This window comes from Panicum virgatum, chromosome 7N, assembly GCF_016808335.1.
Source record: "Panicum virgatum strain AP13 chromosome 7N, P.virgatum_v5, whole genome shotgun sequence".
NCBI classification, from domain to species: domain Eukaryota; kingdom Viridiplantae; phylum Streptophyta; class Magnoliopsida; order Poales; family Poaceae; genus Panicum; species Panicum virgatum.
In genome coordinates, this window is record NC_053151.1 from 10943902 (window position 1) to 10964748 (window position 20847).

General features: G+C 43.6%; 1 protein-coding gene across 1 annotated transcript; it reads left to right on the forward strand.

Annotated features, from left to right (window-relative positions):
- The first annotated feature begins 11800 nt into the window (after positions 1-11800).
- LOC120682933 lies at positions 11801-12673 on the forward strand. The gene is made up of 3 exons (XM_039964944.1): positions 11801-11992; positions 12071-12278; positions 12369-12673. Exons 1-3 carry the CDS (start codon positions 11933-11935, stop codon positions 12488-12490), a joined length of 390 nt encoding a protein of 129 aa, XP_039820878.1. The 5' UTR covers positions 11801-11932; the 3' UTR covers positions 12491-12673.
- Positions 12674-20847: the final 8174 nt, after the last annotated feature.

Here is a 20847-nt window from a genome sequence, read left to right on the forward strand (position 1 = left end):
CCTGCTCTTTCCGGTATCTGTCCTGACTCGATCTTCGGTGGTGGGGGTAGAGGCGTGGAGCTCCTTGACCATGTGTTGGCGTACTGCGGAGCGGGTAGCATCGGCATCGACTGGTGCGAAGGTGGTGGCATGGATTATTGCGAAGGCAATGACATTGGAGGTGTGTATGATGGGTTGTAGTTGTAAACTGGGTATGATACAAGCCAATTTGGTGTTGGGGTCCATATGGTTTGTGGAAGAGGAACTGGATGCGGTGGTTGCGAAGTGTAATTTACTGGTTTTGCTGATTGTGCATTTTTGCGTTCGAGCTCTGCCTTCGTTTCAATTGCGATTGGGCATTCATTGGTCCAATGACCTTGGTCCTTCCCATGGAAATAGCAAAATGATGTTTTTCCCCTTCGGCCCCCTTTTCTCTTCGGCCTTTCTGGTAGTGGTCTTCGCGATTGTATCTGTCTTCGCGGTTGGACCTGTTATCATGGCTGGTCCTATCTTCGCGGCGAGATCTATCTACGCGGCTAGATCTGTCTTCGCGGCTAGATCTGTCTTCGCGTTGGTCTCTGGCGCCCTTGTTCTTGTGGTGCCTGGTTTCACGTGACTCCTCCTCGGAGACACTATTGACAGTTCTTTGCTTCGACTGGTCGGAATGCCATGGCTTCTGGTGCGACCTCTCGCTGTTTCTTGACTTCCTCTTCTCATTCATTTCTTCAAGCTTTTGCCTCTTCGCACGGTCTGATATGCAATATTCTTGCATAATTTTGAACAATTTGGTAACTGTCTTTGGCCTTCGCCGGGTTAAGTACTCCCCGCATGGGCCGAGGCTGATCCCATTGACTACTGAGTCGATAATACTCTGGTCAGTGACATCTGGCCCTCTTGCGCGAAGCTTTATCAAGCTCTGAAGGTACTCCTGTAAAGTCATGCTTTCTTGCTTCAACTTATGGAAGTCACAGGATGTGACTTCGTCGGGTCTGACGGCTCGAAAACTTGAGCGCATCTGTTAACGAAGCTGGTTCCATGATAAAATGCTTCCTGGGGGTATGTTTGCATACCATCGCTGAGCCAATCCTCGCAGCGCAAGGACTAGTGCCTTCGCCTTGCAAGATGTGCCTCCTTGAAAGGCCCTTGTTTGGTTTTGGTAATTGAGTGACAACTTAGGTGGACTAATAAATGTTTATGTTGAGATACACAGGAGATTAGTCCACACAAAGACACTAGTATGAGCAACATGTGCCATGGAGGAGAAATGGCTAAGGGTTGATGCTATGCTCATATAGTGTGATCGAGGAGCTCATTGCATATGAGACATGACATGGAGTTATGTGACCAAAGTGGAGAAGATCAAGACAAGGCTTGGCTTGATGGACCGGTTGCAATGGAGAAGGGCAAGTCAAGGCTTTGAAGCGAGGGACCGCGAGGCGGTGAAGCTTGGGCAAGATTTGGCGCCGATGGACCGAGGCAACGGTGAAGAGCGAGCAAGGTCAAGATCGATGGACCAAAGAGGTCATGTGATGATATGGAGTGGATCATATCATTCAAGGAAGATCAAGCCAAGTGTTGACTCATGAAGATGATCAAAAGGCTTGATGGAGTTTGGTGCTTGTGTGGCATCAACATTTGGGAAGATGAAATAAAATGCGCAAGGCAAAGGTATGACTTGTAGGGCATTTCATTTCACCGGTCAAAGGTTGTGTAGAGAAGTGCATGACCGGATTTAGGATAGATGGTCGTACTATCAAGAGGGGCAAACTTGTTTGCATATCGGTCATCTAGTGCCACTTGAGCGATCTAACATTGCGATGTTGCTAGGATCGAGTGGCGTGGTGAGATCAAGTGAAAATCCTTTGAAAATGATTGTGAAATGCTAACGCACATGCACATGGTGTTGTTCACGTGGTTGTGTTGGCACATTTGCAAAGGAGAAAGAGTTGGAGTTGATGTTGATCAACTTTGGGAAGCAAGAAAGGTTTTTCGGTTTTCTCCGGAAATTAGGTGGTCTCTTGGAGTGGAATACTGCTTTGATCCATTGTGTTTTGGATCAAGTATTCAGTTGGGTTGTGTAGCCCTCTGAATTAGCTTTCCATAGAGTCCAAGATCACCTAATTTGGACATCAGAGCTAAGAGTTATGGCCGTTTTACCGAGATACATTTCTGCTGGAAATATACCTGCGGACGGTCCGCTCAAGGGGGGCGGACGGTCCGCCGTTATCTCGGATGAGCTCGAACAGAACCGTTTTTGGCTCTGTTGGTGGTCCAAAATGAACTGCGGACCGTCCGGTCCATGGGGGCGGACGGTCTGCCTTTAAAAGCTGAAACGGGCGCAGAAACTTGGTAGTTCTGTCTTGGGTGTCCAAAATGAACTGCGGACCGTCCGGTCCTTGGGGGCGGACAGTCAAACTCCTACTGAAAATTCTGGGACAGAAACACTGCGGTTTCTGTGTGTGCTCACGTTTTGAACGGCGGACAGTCCGCCCCTAGGGAGCGGACAGTCCGCCGGTCACTTCCAGATTTAGTCAGAGACGTTTGCAAATCGGTTGGTTCAATGTTTTGAACCGCGGACAGTCCGCCCCAGGGGTGCGGACAGTCCGCCCGGGGCTCTAACGGTCGACTCTGACACATAATCATTGCAGATCTAGCCGTTGGTTTTGAATGGCGGACAGTCCGGTTTTTGTGAGGCGGGCAGTCCGCGAAAACTCTGTTTTCACGGGTTTTGAGTGTAACGGATAGTTTGGGGCCTCCCTCTATAAATAGAGGGTGTGACTGGCCATTTGAGATGGCTGAGCACCTTGGGGACTTGGTGTCCATGTGTGAGACACATGTGAACAACAAAAGCATCTACTTTATGTCATAAGTTGTTCACATGAGGAGCTAAAATTGACTCATGAGGAGTTTAGTGTTGCTCATGAGAATTTGGTACTAGACCATGCTTTACTCACTAGCAAGCTTTCTAGTAAAGTAATTAAAACTAGTGAGAGCTCATCACATGGGTTAAAAGATCAATTGCAAAATGTTGCTAACCCTTGTGATGTAGGAAAGAAACATGTATCCACCTCATGTGATGATTTATTGTCTATGCCATGTACTTCACATATAGATGCTTGTTCTTCTTCTACTATGCAATATGAGACTAACCTTGTAGAAGAAAACAAAGAGCTCCAAAGTCAAGTGAAGTATTTGAGCAACAAGATAGAGAGATGGACAAAATCAAAAGTCACCCTTGAAAGCATAATAAAAAATCAAAGAAGTTTCGGTGACATGAGTGGCATTGGTTCCAACAAGAGCAAAGCCAAAGGCAAGAAATGGGGAAAGAATAAATATAATAGGAAGATGAAGAAGTAAGAAGAAATGAAGCTATCTCATTTCATGTGCTTTCAATGCCATGAGATGGGACATCTTGCAATTGGTTGCCCCAACAAAGAAAAGCTCAAGTTGAAGAAGGAAGAAGAGAAGATTAAATATATCAAATGCTTCAAGTGCCGCACTTAGGGTCACCTCACCTCAATGTGCCCAACCAAGCAATTGGTGAAGCAACAAGAACCTCAATCAATGCCACAAGTTGAGCAACAGAAGGCACCCCAACCTCAAGTCAAGAGCAACCATGATAATCAAGTTGATGACTTGAAGATGATGAAAAAGAGAACAAGAAGGGGTGGCAAAACAAGAGCAAGGCATCCAACTCATATTCAAGATGCCAAGATGTTGAGCAAGAACAAGATTCAAGAGAAGAATCCACATGCTCACATCAAGTGCTATAGTTGTGCAATATTGGGTCACCTAGCTTCGGGTTGCCCAAACAAGCTTGAGAAGAAGGCTCAAGCAAACAATGAGAAACTAGGCAATGAGAAGCATCAAATGAGTAAGGAAGAAAAGGTTCAACAAAAGAGAAGATGCTACTTATGCCGGGAAAGGGGACACATGTCTTATTCATGTCCCTTAGGTAACAATTCTAAGCCTATTTCAATTGATACAAATATTATGCTTAGAAAGGATGGTAATGGTACCTCATTTGTTACTATTGCAAAACATCCCGCTATTCATACTAAGACATTGCCAAAGTATGTTGCTCCTAACTTGAGAGGACCCAACCTAGTTTGGATACCATCAAAACGTGGATGAATGTGTGTAGGTACCAAAGGCATTGGAGGCTTGATTCAAATAAAATTCATATTTTTGATCTTATGATTGAATCAAGGAATTGAAGCTTTTGCATATATACAACCCAATGCCATGACAAGCTTATGAACTCCAAAGTACTTTCAACATACAAGTGCAATTATCATGTTGTGGGTGATTCATTGAAAATATTTGATGGCTTGCAAATTTATTTGTGTTAAATCTTGCTTTTGGATGAAAAATCTTTTTGCAAATTGAAAAATGAGTTAAATGTCATTTACTTCTCAAATATGGCTTGAAAACTAGTTCTTATGACATTTGGTTCTTTTGTGCACTCATTGGTTCAAAATTCTGAATTTTTGAGGCATTTATGGGCTATTTATGAGTTTTCTTGATTTTACTCGATTTATTTTTGATTTCTTGTTCTTACTCGCTCATATGAGTCTTTGGATGGTGTTCATGCTAGTTTTGAGATTTTTGGAATTTTATTTGAGCAATGATCCCAATTCAAAGTTGAAATTGTGAATGTTGGAAAAATTCTGGGCTATCTGAAATTTGGTAGCGCGGACGGTCCGCGTGTAAGAGGCGGACGGTCCGCCATTCATGGAGTTTTTCACCAGAGGCTCTGATCAGCAGAAAATTGCAGCGCGGACAGTCCGCCCATAGACCGCGGACGGTCCGCCAGATGCACCGGTAAACTTCGGTTACACCGATGATATGTGCACTTAGCAAGCGCGGACGGTCCGCCAGTATACCGCGGACGGCCCGCCTGAGATAAGTTGAATCTGCTCAAGAAAAGTGACAAATATTGGATTGATCTTGAGTCACTTAAATTGAAAGGTCCTCAAGTTGGAATCATCTTTACAAATGGTTGAGGAACCTAGGTTTGGTTTTGAGAGGAGCTAGAAGCATAACACGTGTTGGGTACAAGGCCATTTGAGTGTACTTATCACATTTTTGGTACTCAAATTGGAAGATCAAGACCAACCTCAAGTAGAAAAAAAAGGACTTAGAGCAGACTCCAAAATTACTCATCATGACAAGTCCATTGTTTGATCAATCAACTAAACTCATTTCAAGTGAGTGTCAAGAATGGTTCTTGGAGAGATCATTTCTCTATGGAGAGGGGCGAGCCGCCCAAGAGTGGGATTGACAAGCATGGTGCTTGGAAGGCCAACATGGAAGTGGTGATCTAGAGTCATTGGAGATGCTTAGTTGAAGATATCAAATGGGTTGATCAAGAAAAGAAAGCAACACCCAAAGTAGAGAGATTCATGAAAATTCAAGTAATATTCAAATGGTATTCTCTCATGCAAGCAAGGATCAAAGAGATGAAGCAAGCCAACCACAACAAGATAGTGCATTTGATAATAAGTGATATTCATTTCATATGGGTGAAGAATGATTTTTATATTGGTATTCATTGTCTTCACCAAGCTATTATAATTGGACTTCATGATGCTAGTTGGAGAGCTAAATTGGAATCTAATGACTATCCTCTACTCCAACATAGCAAGGTGAAATTGCTTGACATATGCATTCATACTATGCTAAGGACATGATTAGTGCATATAGTCATATATAGTGATCATTCATGAAAAATAAAATAATTTTAAATGTTTTATGATGCCACTATTGCTTCTATGCTTGATATGATCTAGTGGTAACATATGACATGTTCATGAGCTAGTAAACCCAAGTAGTTGATCTAGAAAATGAGCTTTCAAGTGTTTAACTCAACATTGTCAAGATAACCCTTAGAATGAGGTGTGAAGAAGCTTGTCATTGGTTCAAACCGAGTTGAATTATTTGGGCAAGTAGTCTAGATCAAGTCAAAGAGAAAGAAGCTCATGGAAACAATCTAGTTCAAGAATTGGTTATCAATGTCAAATTCAATAAAGTGATCCATCATGATTTTACAAGTGATACTAGATTCAACAAAAGGTATATCATTGTATCTCTACAAGTGATATACATGGTCATACAAGTGGTATTCATTCAAGTAGATCTAGTGCAACAATGGTGGTTCCACAAGTGATCCTCAACTTTAAGTGATCAATTCAAATCAAGAAAGCTACCCTCATCAAGAAGAGCTCAAGATTCAAGTAGATTGACAAACACTTTGACTAGGGGGAGGAGCCCCACTACAAAGTATCAAGGTCAAGGATCCTACTAGTGTCCTACATGTGGCATTTCAAGGTGGTCTTCATGCTTCCACATGTTGTTGTTACAAGTGGTGTCAATTCCAATCAAATTGAAAGTGTCCATCAAAAATGAAGATTCAAGACTCAACAATCTACCCAAGTCCAACTCTTTGTATCAAACCACAAACGCTTCATATGATTGCCTACAAGGGGTATTCAAGTGGTAACCCTATAAGTACAAGAGGTACAACCTCAAGTGGTAGCCATTGATCTTCACATGGCCAATTTCATGTGGTTTCGGCCCTTTTTATGGTCATTGATGACAAAGGGGGAGAGAAATGAACAAAGATATGAATTATCCTTGGATGACAAAGGGAGAGATGAGATGAGAGTGCGATCATGGACATGGATCAAGAGGAGCAATATTGAGGAGGATCAATATTCTTGGACAAGAGGAGCACACAAGTAGGGGGAGCAAGCTCATGAACTTAGTTGTTTGCATTTGATATGTGCATATTCATGTGCTTGTTTGCATTTGCATAAGTTTTAAATTTTATATATGCACTGCTTGTGTGTGATGTATGCTAGTCATAGAACTTGATTGATGATTTGATAACTAGCATGCATAGATTGTAGCTAGACATTTTTTACAAGTGAATCAAGAGCCTTGCTAATATTGTTGATCTCATGAGGTATCTTGAGTTTTTTTTTGATAAATGTCTAGTTACTCATTGATGCTAAGGAATGAACTTCAAGGATGCAACTCAAATTGGTATCACGCTTCAAAGGTTTATCCTATATACCTTAGCATCACTTAGTAGTGATAACAATCCCACAAATTTCATATTTATGCATGTGTGTGAGTTTAAAATCAAATCTCTTGAGCACACATGTAGGGGGAGTTATCACTACCAAGTCGGATTTTTATGGTGCTTATCCAATCTTTTACAAGTGGTCTTAATGGTGGATAAGAAACATAAAATCCAAACCAAGTTAGCTATTTACACGTGTGTGTGAAGTGCTAGCTTGGAATATGCTTAATTTCCATATCTTTGTAGAGTTGTCATAAATTACCAAAAAGGGGGAGATTGAAAGGCCCTTGTTTGGTTTTGGTAATTGAGTGACAACTTAGGTGGACTAATAAGTGATTATGTTGAGATACATAGGAGATTAGTCCACACAAAGACACTAGTATGAGCAACATGTGCCATGGAGGAGAAATGACTAAGGGTTGATGCTATGCTCATATAGTGTGATCGAGGAGCTCATTGCATATGAGACATGACATGGAGTTATGTGACCAAAGTGGAGAAGATCAAGACAAGGCTTGGCTTGATGGACCGGTTGCAATGGAGAAGGGCAAGTCAAGGCTTTGAAGCGAGGGACCGCGAGGCGGTGAAGCTTGGGCAAGATTTGGCGCCGATGGACCGAGGCAACGGTGAAGAGCGAGCAAGGTCAAGATCGATGGACCAAAGAGGTCATGTGATGATATGAAGTGGATCAAATCATTCAAGGAAGATCAAGCCAAGTGTTGACTCATGAAGATGATCAAAAGGCTTGATGGAGTTTGGTGCTTGTGTGGCATCAACATTTGGGAAGATGAAATAGAATGCGCAAGGCAAAGGTATGACTTGTAGGGCATTTCATTTCACCGGTCAAAGGTTGTGTAGAGAAGTGCATGACTGGATTTAGGATAGATGGTCGTACTATCAAGAGGGGCAAACTTGTTTGCATATCGGTCATCTAGTGCCACTTGAGCGATCTAACATTGCGATGTTGCTAGGATCGAGTGGCGTGGTGAGATCAAGTGAAAATCCTTTGAAAATGATTGTGAAATGCTAACACACATGCACATGGTGTTGTTCACGTGGTTGTGTTGGCACATTTGCAAAGGAGAAAGAGTTGGAGTTGATGTTGATCAACTTTGGGAAGCAAGAAAGGTTTTTCGGTTTTCTCCGGAAATTATGTGGTCTCTTGGAGTGGAATACTGCTTTGATCCATTGTGTTTTGGATCAAGTATTCAGTTGGGTTGTGTAGCCCTCTGAATTAGCTTTCCATAGAGTCCAAGATCACCTAATTTGGACATCGGAGCTAAGAGTTATGGCCGTTTTACCGAGGTACATTTCTGCTGGAAATATACCTGCGGACGGTCCGCTCAAAGGGGGCGGACGGTCCGCCGTTATCTCGGATGAGCTCGAACAGAACCGTTTTTGGCTCTGTTGGTGGTCCAAAATGAACTGCGGACCGTCCGGTCCATGGGGGCGGACGGTCTGCCTTTAAAAGCTGAAACGGGCGCAGAAACTTGGTAGTTCTGTCTTGGGTGTCCAAAATGAACTGCGGACCGTCCAGTCCTTGGGGGCGGACGGTCCGCCTCCTACTGAAAATTCTGGGACAGAAACACTGCGGTTTCTGTGTGTGCTCACGTTTTGAACGGCGGACAGTCCGCCCCTGGAGAGCGGACAGTCCGCCGGTCACTTCTAGATTTAGTCAGAGACGTTTGCAAATCGGTTGGTTCAATGTTTTGAACCGCGGACAGTCCGCCCCAGGGGTGCGGACAGTCCGCCCGGGGCTCTAATGGTCGACTCTGACACATAATCATTGCAGATCTAGCCGTTGGTTTTGAATGGCGGACAGTCCGGTTTTTGTGAGGCGGACAGTCCGCGAAAACTCTGTTTTCACGGGTTTTGAGTGTAACGGCTAGTTTGGGGCCTCCCTCTATAAATAGAGGGTGTGGCCGGCCATTTGAGATGGCTGAGCACCTTGAGGACTTGGTGTCCATGTGTGAGAGTGCTTGAGAGCCCTCTACTTACTCTAACTTGATAGTAATCATTCGATCGAGTGAGAGAGCGATTCTAGTGCGATTGCTTTGAGAGATTGCATCGAGTGGCACTAGGTGATCGTGTTGCAAGCCGGTGTGCTTGTTACTCTTGGAGGTTGCCACCTCCTAGACGGCTTGGTGGCAAGAGGCTCCGTTGAAGCCCGCAAGAAGATTGTGCGGTGCTTCGGAGAAGAGATTGTGAGGGGTATTGTGCTCACCCCGCGGGAGCCGCGAAGAGCAACTCTAGTTGAGCGAGACGTGAAGAGCAACAAGTGGTCCGGCCGGATCATGTGCTAGAGCTCGGTGTGAGCACTCCACGTGGGAGAGTGTGACTTGAGAGTCACCACTAGCAAGAGGATCGGCGGCAACCTTGGAGCTTGTCTCAACGGGGATTAGCTTGGTGGCAACCAAGTGAACCTCGGGATAAAAATCACCGTGTCAATCTTGTCTACTCTTCTCGGTGGTTTGCATTCTCCAAATCACAAGCCTTGTATTTACATTCATCTATATCTTGTGCTTGTGTAGTTGCTCTTTAGTGTAACTAGTTAGCTTGTGTAGCTTAATTAGTTGCTCTTGCTTAGATTGTGTAGCTAAGCAAGTTGAGCTCTTGGATTTGGATTGTGTATCCTTGTCCTTGAGCATCTAGTGAGCTTAAGTTTGGCTTTGTGCTTTTGCTCATTAGAATTGTGTAGGAGCCCCCCGGTTTGTGAAGTACTAGTGCTTAGGCTTGTATGACTTGGCATTAGAATTGTTAGTGAGCTCTTACTAGCTTGGCACTCCATTTGCTTTGTGTAGTACCTTTTTGGAGGTGCCTTAGAGTCATAGTTAGAGGGGTGAAGTCTTGGCTAAGCGAATAGTTTCAATTCCGCATAAGTTTCGGTTAGCCGGCGCAATTAGTTTTAGAAAGGACTATTCACCCCCCCTCTAGTCCGCCATCTCGACCCTACACTCCTCCAGCTGCCTATATGGTGGCTTCGTATTTCAGGAGAAACTCTTCGGGGTCAGACTCACCATCAAACTGAGGTAGTACTGCTGGGTTGAGGCGATGAGGCCATTGTATCTCTTCTAACTCTTCGGACAATGGCGTTCTTCGCGGGTGGACCCTTCGATAATACCCTTCCTCCTCTGGCTCAGACTGGTCAGAGATCTCTTCGACTGGTATAGTCCTTGTTCGGACCCTTGCATTTCTTGGTGGGTTCGTTGCGACCGTGCCCTTCGACAGTGGCTGCGGCGGCTGCGGTGCCTGCATTTTTTTGAGCATCAGTCGTTGTGCTCTTATCTTCTCTTGTAACGCCTTGTAGCGAAGTTCTTCTTCTTGCAGCTTGTTGTACTGCTCTTGCCTTTCTGCTTCAGTCAACATAATTTCCTTCGCCTTCGCCCTCGTGATGATCTGAGGCTCCGCAGATTCTTCCTAAAGAGCTTGTATCTTGGCTCTTCGCGCCTCTTCGAGGCGACCATCAACCCTTCGCATTGCAGCAATGTCTTCGGCAGAGATGCCAAGGTCTAGCAGATCGACTTCGTGTTGGCCTTCTGCGATGTCTTCGACGGTGATGTCTTCGTTGCCAGTTGTGGGCTCTTGTCCGGGGGCGGCTTCGTCTTGCGGAGTTGTCGTTGTTGTCGTGTCTGTCGAAGTGGTAGTAGCGTCTCCCTTCTTCTTCGCCGCCATGTGGTGTGGCGTGGTGTGTCGAATCGACGGGTGGGCGCCAAACTGTTGGAGGAGAGTGCCTCCGGAATGGATGAACACTACAACAGTGAGGAAAAGTGCGCGCCTATCGAAGAGAACAACTCCGAAATGGAAACAAGGCTTCGTCCAGTTAAGCACAACTCACTCTCTGTATTCAATGTCTCCCATCAATGTACAGGGGTCGGGTATTTATAGGTGACGGTTCACCTACCACCCTCCATTATTACACTGTAATAACCCCTAACAACTATATTCCCGGTATATTCTCGGGGCACAACCGTATTTTTACATCACTTAGTAGATTACATCCAGACCCCTTTCTGCCCATTGGGCCCATTACAGCCCATCGGGCCCAAGTTCGCACATCATCGTTCGGCGAACATGATCCCTTCGCGGCTTCTGAAGTGCTCGGTCTCCTACACCTTCCTTTGCTGGTCTTCGACTTTGCAAATGGCGCATTGGCCTTCGCCTCGCTTCGCTTGCCTTCGTCTTCGCCTTTGGCGCCTTGGTCTTCGCCTCTCTTCGCTCGGCTTCGTCTTCGCCTTTGGCGCTTTGATCTTCGCCTCTCTTCGCTCGGCTTCGTCTTCGCCTTTGGCGCTTTGATCTTCGCCTCTCTTCGCCCGGCTTCGTCTTCGCCTCTCTTCGCCCGGCTTCGTCTTCGCCTCTCTTCGCTCGGCCTGCCGAGCCGGCAGAAGACCTTGTCGTGGCATTCAAGTTGTGTGCGGGCCTTCAGTCGATGGCCGAAGGTGGTGCCCCCAACACAGTTAACCCATATGATATGATCATATGGTGGGATGTAAAAAATTGTCCAATTGCCGCTGCACATTGACACTTTGGTAAATTTGTGGGAGAACCTTGACAATATTCGTTCATGGTATCATTTACCCCTACACCTTAGCATTGTCCCTATTTAGCAAGTGTCAAACTTCTAAACAATTGGTATCTTGCCTCCTCTTGAACTTGGTGCATGTAGTGTATTTACAGACTTATTAGTCATACCTCTAGTGGAGGTTTATTCTTTTTTTAATGATCTAGTTATTAATGTCTTCAGCTGAGAATTACACTTATCATGAACTTTTGGAATTAGTTTGATCATACTTTGATTTCCATCTCCACCAAAGAAGAATATCTTATCAAACTAATTGTGAATGCAGGCATGAAGCTTCAACAGCATGGATGAAAGAGGAGGTGATGCTGTGTTTCAAGAAGCTCATTGAGATAAGTCCGGATCTCATGGTACGTGTCGTTTTCTGTAATTTAAAATTTCAAACTGCAAAGCTTTTACAATATATTACTGTTTTGATTTGTTAGCAGGAGCTGGAGGATTACCACCTTCATGAACTTTGCGACCAGTGCTTTAATGTGGAGAGCTATGACAAGGTGTACCATCATTATAACTTCACGGTGAGGATGAAAATGCCAAATTCAGCTGATTGGACTGTGGAGTTGTATTTCGCCGAAGTAAAGGAAATTTTTAGGACAAAACACTATTTATGTTATCCTTTGGACCCAAACGAAAATGGTAATAATTATTGTAAAGTAAATCATGTATTGAAATGTATGTGAATGTACTACAGTGTACTAATACATTTCACTTGACCTTTTCCACTAGGTCAATGTTATGCATGCAAGAACCAGGGAGTGGAAGATTTGAGGCACCCTGCCATTGATCTATTTGAAATGGGCTCGCCTGATGCTTCTGCATGCAACTTATGGTATACAGCAGAAGATTGACCAAGATGAAGCTACAATTTATTGAATCAGACAGTCTGGAACTTGTACTGTGTTCTGTTCGTTTGGGTTTCAACTTGGTTCGGTTGTAGAATTAATTCATAGATGATGATCTTAGCTGTAATTATGTACTAAGTACTTAATTTGATATGGATCTTCAGTCCGTATGAAATGGTTTTTCGTGTTTATACTGTACATGTGGTTTCTGTTTCATGCGAGGAAACGAGACTGGGCGCATGAACTCAACGACAATTCAGTCTTTAGAACCCTTTTTGAGTTGGCAAACGAGATGGTATATCTAACCTTTGGTCTTCGAATCGGATTTTCTGGTCTCGTTCAACTCCTTCACTACTTATAAGGGGAAAAGTATCCAATACTCCCACCTTTGCAATGTTTGCTCACTGTAGCTTTGTCACAAGTCAAAATTTAGCTTTGTCACAAGTCAAAATTCTCAAATTACGACCAAATTTATATGAAAAAGCATTGACATTAGTAAGGTTCTATTAATTATTCAATCAACCATACAATATATTAATACTTCTTCCATATTAAATTGTAGGTCGTATTGTTTTTTTTATAATTTTTACTATGCATCTAGAGAGCCCAACAACTTAGCATAGAGGGAGCACATTTATTTCATAATGTAGAGTATAGACGTTATTTATTTTACTTTTTATTGATAATACACTATAGATATTAATATTTTTGAAAAAAAATATAGTTAAAGTTTAGAGAAGTTTGATCTCGGACAAAGCAGGAACACAGTTGGCATATCAAAAAATTGTATATTAATTTTTAATGCACAATTTATTATTTTTCCTATCATTCTAGCTTCTAAGTAATTACCCTATGCAGGTACGCACGACTCTTATCATTCTTCTAAGTACTTAGTACATTCTTCTTACTGCATAGTTTCATGACATAGCTAGAGAACTTGAAAACTGTCTACTGAGTTCTATGGTGATGAAACTCCTCTCACATATGATAAAACCCGATCCCTCTTCTCTCTTCTTGTAATGACCTTGCCACATCATCAAAATTTCTCATGTAGAATGTTATTTAACGGACATTAAACTTTTTGAAATCTTCCCGAGATTGGCCTTAAAAGTTAAAATCTTGGTTAGAAGAAAATATTTAACACTCACAGAAATTTGATCGCTCATCTTATTTAAAAAATATGCAAAATATTACAATTTTTTTGGCTTGCTTTATATTAATAAAATTTCTTCTTAACTGACTTAAATTTGACTATATTTGTACAAATTTTTAATAAGACGAGTGATCTTGAAGTAAAAAAGTCAAATGAAATAGGATTTGAATGGTAGAAGTTTTAGAGTGTTTGTAATTAACATAAGTCATCCATCTAATGAAACTATCGATGGTAGTACCAGATTGTAACATGAAGTACTTACCCAAGCATCCAATGCTTGGTGGGCTCAATAACTAATTTAGTGAGCTCAATAACTAATTTTATTGGACTCACCAAAGCATCTATTTATTGGGCTCACCAGCTTGGTGAGCCTAATAACTAATTTTATTTATTTTCTATTACATTAGTTGGTAAAAAATCTGAGCACAAAATACTACCCAGTGTATTGTACTGGATAGTATGGTAAGGTTGTCCGCACCGGGAATGCTACCCCATATGGTATGCCATGGTCTAGTACCGATTTAGGGGAAAACGTCCCGCAACGGGGAACGCCACGCCATCCCCAAAGCAAGCGTACGGGCTCCCAACCACCCCCAGCCTCCCGCTCGAGCTCGGATCTGGCTGCCACCGCTGGACCTGAGCTTCCCCTGCTCCCCTCACTGCGCCACCGTAGGGAGAAGCCGCCAGAGGAAGGGCGCCTGCTCCTCTCGCCGCTGAGAAGCCGTTGCCGACGAGATGGACGTTGTGGCCGGCCGCCCAGAGAGAGAGGGAAGGAAAGAGGGAGCCTTCGGGGAGAGGGCGGGGCCGGTCGTCGAGGCGGCCCCATCGATGGCCACCCGAGCTTGAGGTCATCGATGGAGCCCCATCCAAGGCCGCTCGAGCTCGAGGTCGTCGAGGGCCGCTTGATCCGCCGTCAGCTCCATTCGCCCGACCGGTAATGCAGCTCCTGCCCTTCTCCTTCCCTCTCGGCGGCGAGGCCAGGCCGTGCTCCACCGCGCTGCGCGGCAGGGAGTCGAGGTCGCTCGCGGTCAAGATCCTGCGCTGCTGTAACACCCAGCCCACCAAAGCGTACGCCCTGCCCTTCCGTGGGGGCGAGCACGCGTACACATAGCACCCTACTTACACTTTCGTCCTCGTTTTGTGTAAAAGGATTAACCCGAAGGTGCTATGGCTGGTTGAAAGGATCAACACTAGGCCTAGAGGGGGGGTGAATAGGCATGTATAAAAATTTCCTGAAAATAGACTTAACAAAACTGTCAGTCGTCGCAACATCCGACACCGTGTCGGATCTTCCGGCAGGAAGTTCCAACACTGGGGAGGAACTTCCGACAGGCAGGCGGAACTTCCGACCTGCAGATACGAAATTTAACAACTATAGCCTACACAAGAATTCTAAAAGAATCAAAAGCTTCTAATTACAGTAAGGAAGCAGTATAACGTGAGGTAAAACACAGAAACCTTGTAAACTAGTAGATCGATCCGGATTAGCGCAAGAACAAGAAATAAAGAGTGACACAAGATTTGTTCACCGAAGTTCATTCCACACAATGTCGGAACATGTATTTGTTCCTCGGATGACTAACAGAGCCCCTGGGAACATCCATCTTGGAAGTTCCGATGGTGCTCGGAAGTTCCGACAGAGTGTCGGATCTTCCGACACACCCAGAGACAGTGCAAATTAAAAATGTCTTGTGGAGTGCATGTGTGTGTGTGTGGAATGTGTTCATCTCAAAACTGAAATCTTGCTAGTTTGTAAGATTACTTACGTCCCTTTTGAATAAGATCTTCAAGAAGCTTGATCACCGTCTCTTTTGAATTGGGGACCTTCTTTTCGTCTTTAGATCTATTGTTGAACGCTTTTCTAATTTATTCCTGCACACATCTTTTAAGACAAGCGTCAAATACTAAATTGTGCTTGTCATTATCACCAAAACTCAATTAGGGGCCTAGATGCACTTTCAATCTCCCCCTTTTTGTTGATTGGTGACAACACACAATTTGGATTCACAAGAGAGGAATAAATTTGAAATATACGTACTCAAAAAGATTTGAGAAGCTCCCCCTAAATATGTGCTTAAACAACAAAGGAGGCCTCAAATGCCTTTAGCGCATATTTTAGATGAGCTCCCCCTAAGACATTGTGTTGCATGAGTACAAAAGTGTATATGTGTGTGTGACATATAACCGTGATGTGTATGACATTGTATATCACTCAAATAAAAGATAGGAACAAATCACCAACCAACCTATTTTGATAAAGTCTTAAACATTTAGCAAAAGGTTCACAAAGCATCACACATAATCAATTACAAATTCAAAGGATGCATCCCTAGCTACAATATGAATTTAAAAACAAAGGTCTTCAACACACATAACATAACACCATTTCAATGTCTTACAAGTTCATCTCAATGAAATTTAAGAATGAGAAAACAATAAGACAGATGGGGGGTCTCCAATGACCAAATTCACTCCCCCTTTAGCACCAAGCGCCAAAAAGAGAAGCTACTCGCTATCTTCACCATCATCTCCGCTTCCACTTTCTTCTTCGCTACCACTTTCTTCCTCAATTTCATTGCCTTCCTCGGATGCGGTGGCCTCATCATCAACACTTTGTTCATGGCCTCCCAAGTCCTCTTCCACCTCCTCACCATAGCCCTCAAAGTGGCTAAAGCTCAAATCATCCCATGGGTTATAAATGTGTGGAGGTGGTGGAAAGTCTCTAACTTCATGAATGGGAGAGTGAGGAATATCATTCTTGGCAAGCAATTCCTTTTGCCTCTTTTCAATCTTTACCAATTCTTCTTCCATGTATCTCCTATGCTCACGTATCTCAGCTGCATTTTGTTTGCACATGTTGAAACAAGCAAAGACACCTTGAGCAATAAAATCAAGCTTGCCCTTCTTTTTCTTGTATGTCCCCCTAGAGCTAGAGGGCCCCTCTGAAAGACCATGTGAAGGACCATGGGAAGAAGATGGTGGTGGTGGATGAGAAGTCCTAGGAGCTTGTGCTTGCCGTGCACCTCCGGTCCTTGACCAATGTAAGCTCCTAGGAGGATAATTCCCTGGAAATTCACCAAGTGGAGCACCAGATGTAGCTTTTGCTCAAATCTTCAACAATTGCTCAATCTTGCCACGTGGAGAAGAATAAGAGTTTTGTGGCATGTCAATGAGGATCTCAGGACCAGTCATTTTCTTGATCATATAGAAAATGTAGGGGCATAGTGGCATCCACTAGACCCATCATGAGAGCAATGAATGATCTCATTCCATATAAACTCAAAGACCAAGAACTTAGGCATCCCGGGCGCCATCTGAGCAAGCAAGTCCTTAGCCCGGTGAGAAATGTTATCCACATTGCCTCTCTTAGGAGCAATGGTGCCTCTGAACAACTGATTCAAGAACTTGTAGTAGGGTGTGAGTCCAATATTCTTCCCAAAAACAGGCTTGCCACTGTCAATATATTCACCATCATACATGAAATGCATCTTGATGTCTTCTAGCTCACTACCCGCATGCAAATCAATTTTTGACTCATCCTTCACATAGCTGCCATTTTCATCTCCGATATTGAACCCAAAGAGCCTAGAAATTGCAACAATAGAAACTGCGTATCTCTTGCCCTCTAGAGTCCAATGCATGACATGGTTGATTGTGTCAACCCAAAGAGTGGCGTAGAACTGAGCCACTACCTCCTCATTCCAATCACATTGGAATGCCATGATATCGGCCAAATCCATCTCAACACATCTAGCATGGATGGCCTCAACAACCTCACTCACTGGAGATGTCATCCTTCTCAGATATTGCCAATCCACCCATTTCATCTCTGTTGTGATATGTTTCTTGGTCATGATGACTGATTCATACCAATTAGCTTGATGATTCAACCAAAACCGGGGATCCCCTAAGAATTGCTTCGTGGCTAATCGGGGGTCCTCATCCATGCTCAAACAGAGAGTCCTCATATCATTCACTCCCTTGGTGAAGTCATCTAATCCACTGTCTTCAGCTATCCTTGTGGGATGGTGAACCACTACAACCCGCTGCTCAAGGTGAGAAAGATCAATATTATGGTTGTACCGGATTCCACTGGCAACCTTGGATCTAGGACGAGAGGTGATTGCTGCCCCTTTTTCTTTCTCTGCTGTTGAATACTTGACTTTCTTCACCGCTTGCCTTGAGGGCCGCCGAATGGGCCGTTCCTCCTCAATTTCATCTTCATGTCCTGTGGAGGAACTACTCGAGGTGGGTGGTCTCTGAGTTTGCTTGATCCGGGCCATCTGTGCAAAAGATATGGATGTGCAACTCAGGAAGATGGCTAGAACATGATTTGAAATGAATTGAAGTTGAAATGGAAGAGGTGCCGTTTTCTGCGTCAGTTGGATCTTCCGGCACAGGGTCGGAAGTTTCGACAATAGTCAGAACTTCCGGCTCTGGGTCGGATCATCCGACAGGCGCAGACTACAAACATCTAATCCAAGGAACTTGAGATTCAACACACCAAACTCTACGAGATTTTAGGCATATGTTCTAGCATGATATTAGATCCTATTCCCCAAAGGATATTCATTAGAAACTAGGGCATTGGTAGATCGGGCGATTTTAGGGTTTAAGAATACCTCAATGGATTTTCCGAAGAAACCGTCGGAAGATCCGAAGAGGAACGAGTCTTTTGAGCCTTGGAATCGAATGAGAGACTTGGCGCTTCAATATCGCCAAAAATCGCCGGTGGATGGAGAGTTGAGAGAGAGGGCGTCGGTGTTTGGAATGAGAGAGTGAACACATTGAGCTGTTACCCTCAGGTTTTTATAGTCGAGCTCGGGGCATCGGAAGTTCCGGCGGTGAGTCGGAAGTTCCGACGGGAACAGAATTCTGAGAAGTTCTGGAGATGTTCGGAAGTTTCGACATAGGGATGGAACTTCCGGGCCTGGGAAGATGTCGGAAGATCCGACGGTAAATCGGATGTTCCAGTGGACTCAGAAAACTTGAGTTAAGACATTTTTCGAGATGAGATTCGATTTGAGATTCTGAGAGATTTTGTTGATGAACTTATAAGACACTTGACTCAGAATGATCAGCAACAATCAACATTACATAGCAATGATCATTTGAGCCAAGTTAGGAGCAAAAATCCATAAAAACTCATTTTATACAAAAATACTCACTCAAAATCATTTTTCCCTTCATCTAGGCAACAAACAATGTATGTGCAACATGTCAAGCCACGTTACGAGAATCCAAGATATTTAGCTCATTCCTAAGGGCACAAAATCTTTGTTCATCTAAAGGTTTTGTGAAGATATTGGCTAGTTGCTTATCGCTACTCACATGGCTTAGAGCGATATCTCCTTTGGCTTCGTGGTCCCTCAAGAAATGGTGGCGGATATCTATGTGTTTGGTTCTTGAGTGTTGCACAGGGTTGTTGGCTAGTTTAATGGCACTCTCATTGTCACATAAGAGTGGAATCTTTTTGTACTCACAACCATAGTCACTTAAGGTTTGCCTCATCCAAAGTAGTTGGGCACAACAAGCGCCGGCCGCAACATATTTAGCTTCGGTGGTGGATAGAGCAACGGAATTTTGTTTCTTAGAACTCCAAGACACCAAAGACTGGCCAAGAAATTGGCAAGTCCCCGTTGTACTCTTTCAATCTACCTTGCAACCGGCATAATCCGATTCAGAATAGCCAAGTAGATCAAAAGTGGAGCCCTTGGGATACCAAAGACCTAGGTTTGGAGTATGAACTAAATACCTAAAGATTCTCTTAACGGCCATAAGATGACATTCTTTAGGATTGACTTGAAATCTTGCACACATGCACACACTAAGCATTATATCCGGCCTAGATGCACAAAGGTAAAGAAGAGATCCAATCATGGAGCGATATACCTTTTGATCCACGGATTTTCCATTTTCATTGAGATCAAGATGTCCATTGACCGGCATTGGAGTCTTGATGGGTTTAGCATCGGCCATGTCAATCTTCTTCAACATATCACTTGTATACTTGGTTTGACACATAAAGTCCATTCCTTCAATTGTTTGATTTGAAATCCAAGGAAGAACTTCAATTCACCCATCATGGACATCTCGAACCTTTTGGTCATGATCCTACTAAACTCTTCACAAAACTTTTCATTAGTAGACCCAAAAATAATATCATCAATATAAATTTGACAAACAAATAGATCCTTATCTATCTTTTCAGTGAAGAGAGTAGAATCGGCTTTGCCCATTACAAAACCGTTCTTGAGAAGGAATTTCCTAAGGCATTCATACCATACTCTAGGAGCTTGATTAAGCCCATAGAGTGCCTTATGGAGCTTGTAGACATGGTTGGGGTACTTGGGGTCTTCAAAGCCCGGTGGTTGCTCCACATAAACCAACTCGGAGATTGGGCCATTTAAGAACGCACTCTTGACATCCATTTGATATAACTTGAAGTCATGATGTGTGGCATAGGCTAATAAGATCCTAATTGATTCTAACCTCACCACCGGTGCATAAGTCTCACCAAAATCCAAGCCTTAAATTTTAGTGAATCCTTGAGCAACCAACCTAGCCTTGTTCCTTGTGACAATCCCATTCTCATCTTGCTTGTTCCTAAAAACCCATTTGGTTCCAATAACATTTTGGTTTGGCCTCTTCACTAATTCCCAAACTTGATTTCTTGTAAAGTTGTTCAATTCTTCTTGCATGGCCATAATCCAATCCGGATCCCCCAATGCTTCTTCAACCTTAAGAGGTTCCAAAGAGGAAACAAACGAGTAATAAGCGCAAAAATTGACTAAGCGTGAGCGAGTAGTTACCCCTCTACGAATACTCGCAATCATCCCGTTGAACAGCTTGATGCACTCTTGGGTGAGGAATAAGTGAATCTCTTTGAATGGGATCATTGTCATCTTCATTTTGAGCTTGTGGTGAATGTTCATTTGATTCTTCATCTTGAGCTCACCCTTGATCATTGCCAAGATCATGAACTTCATCATGAGCTTGAACTTCAACTTGGGCTTGATCTTGCGAGGGTTCAACTTGAGTTGATGAAGGACCAATGATAGGATTGAAAACCGGAGCTTGAGCTTGCTCTTGATCCTCCTCTTGATCTTCAATGGGCTTCACTTCTCCTAAACCCATTCTCAAGATGGATTGACTTGGAGGCTCTTCATTATCTGCAAGATCACTTTGAACTTGCTCTACTTGAGAGCTG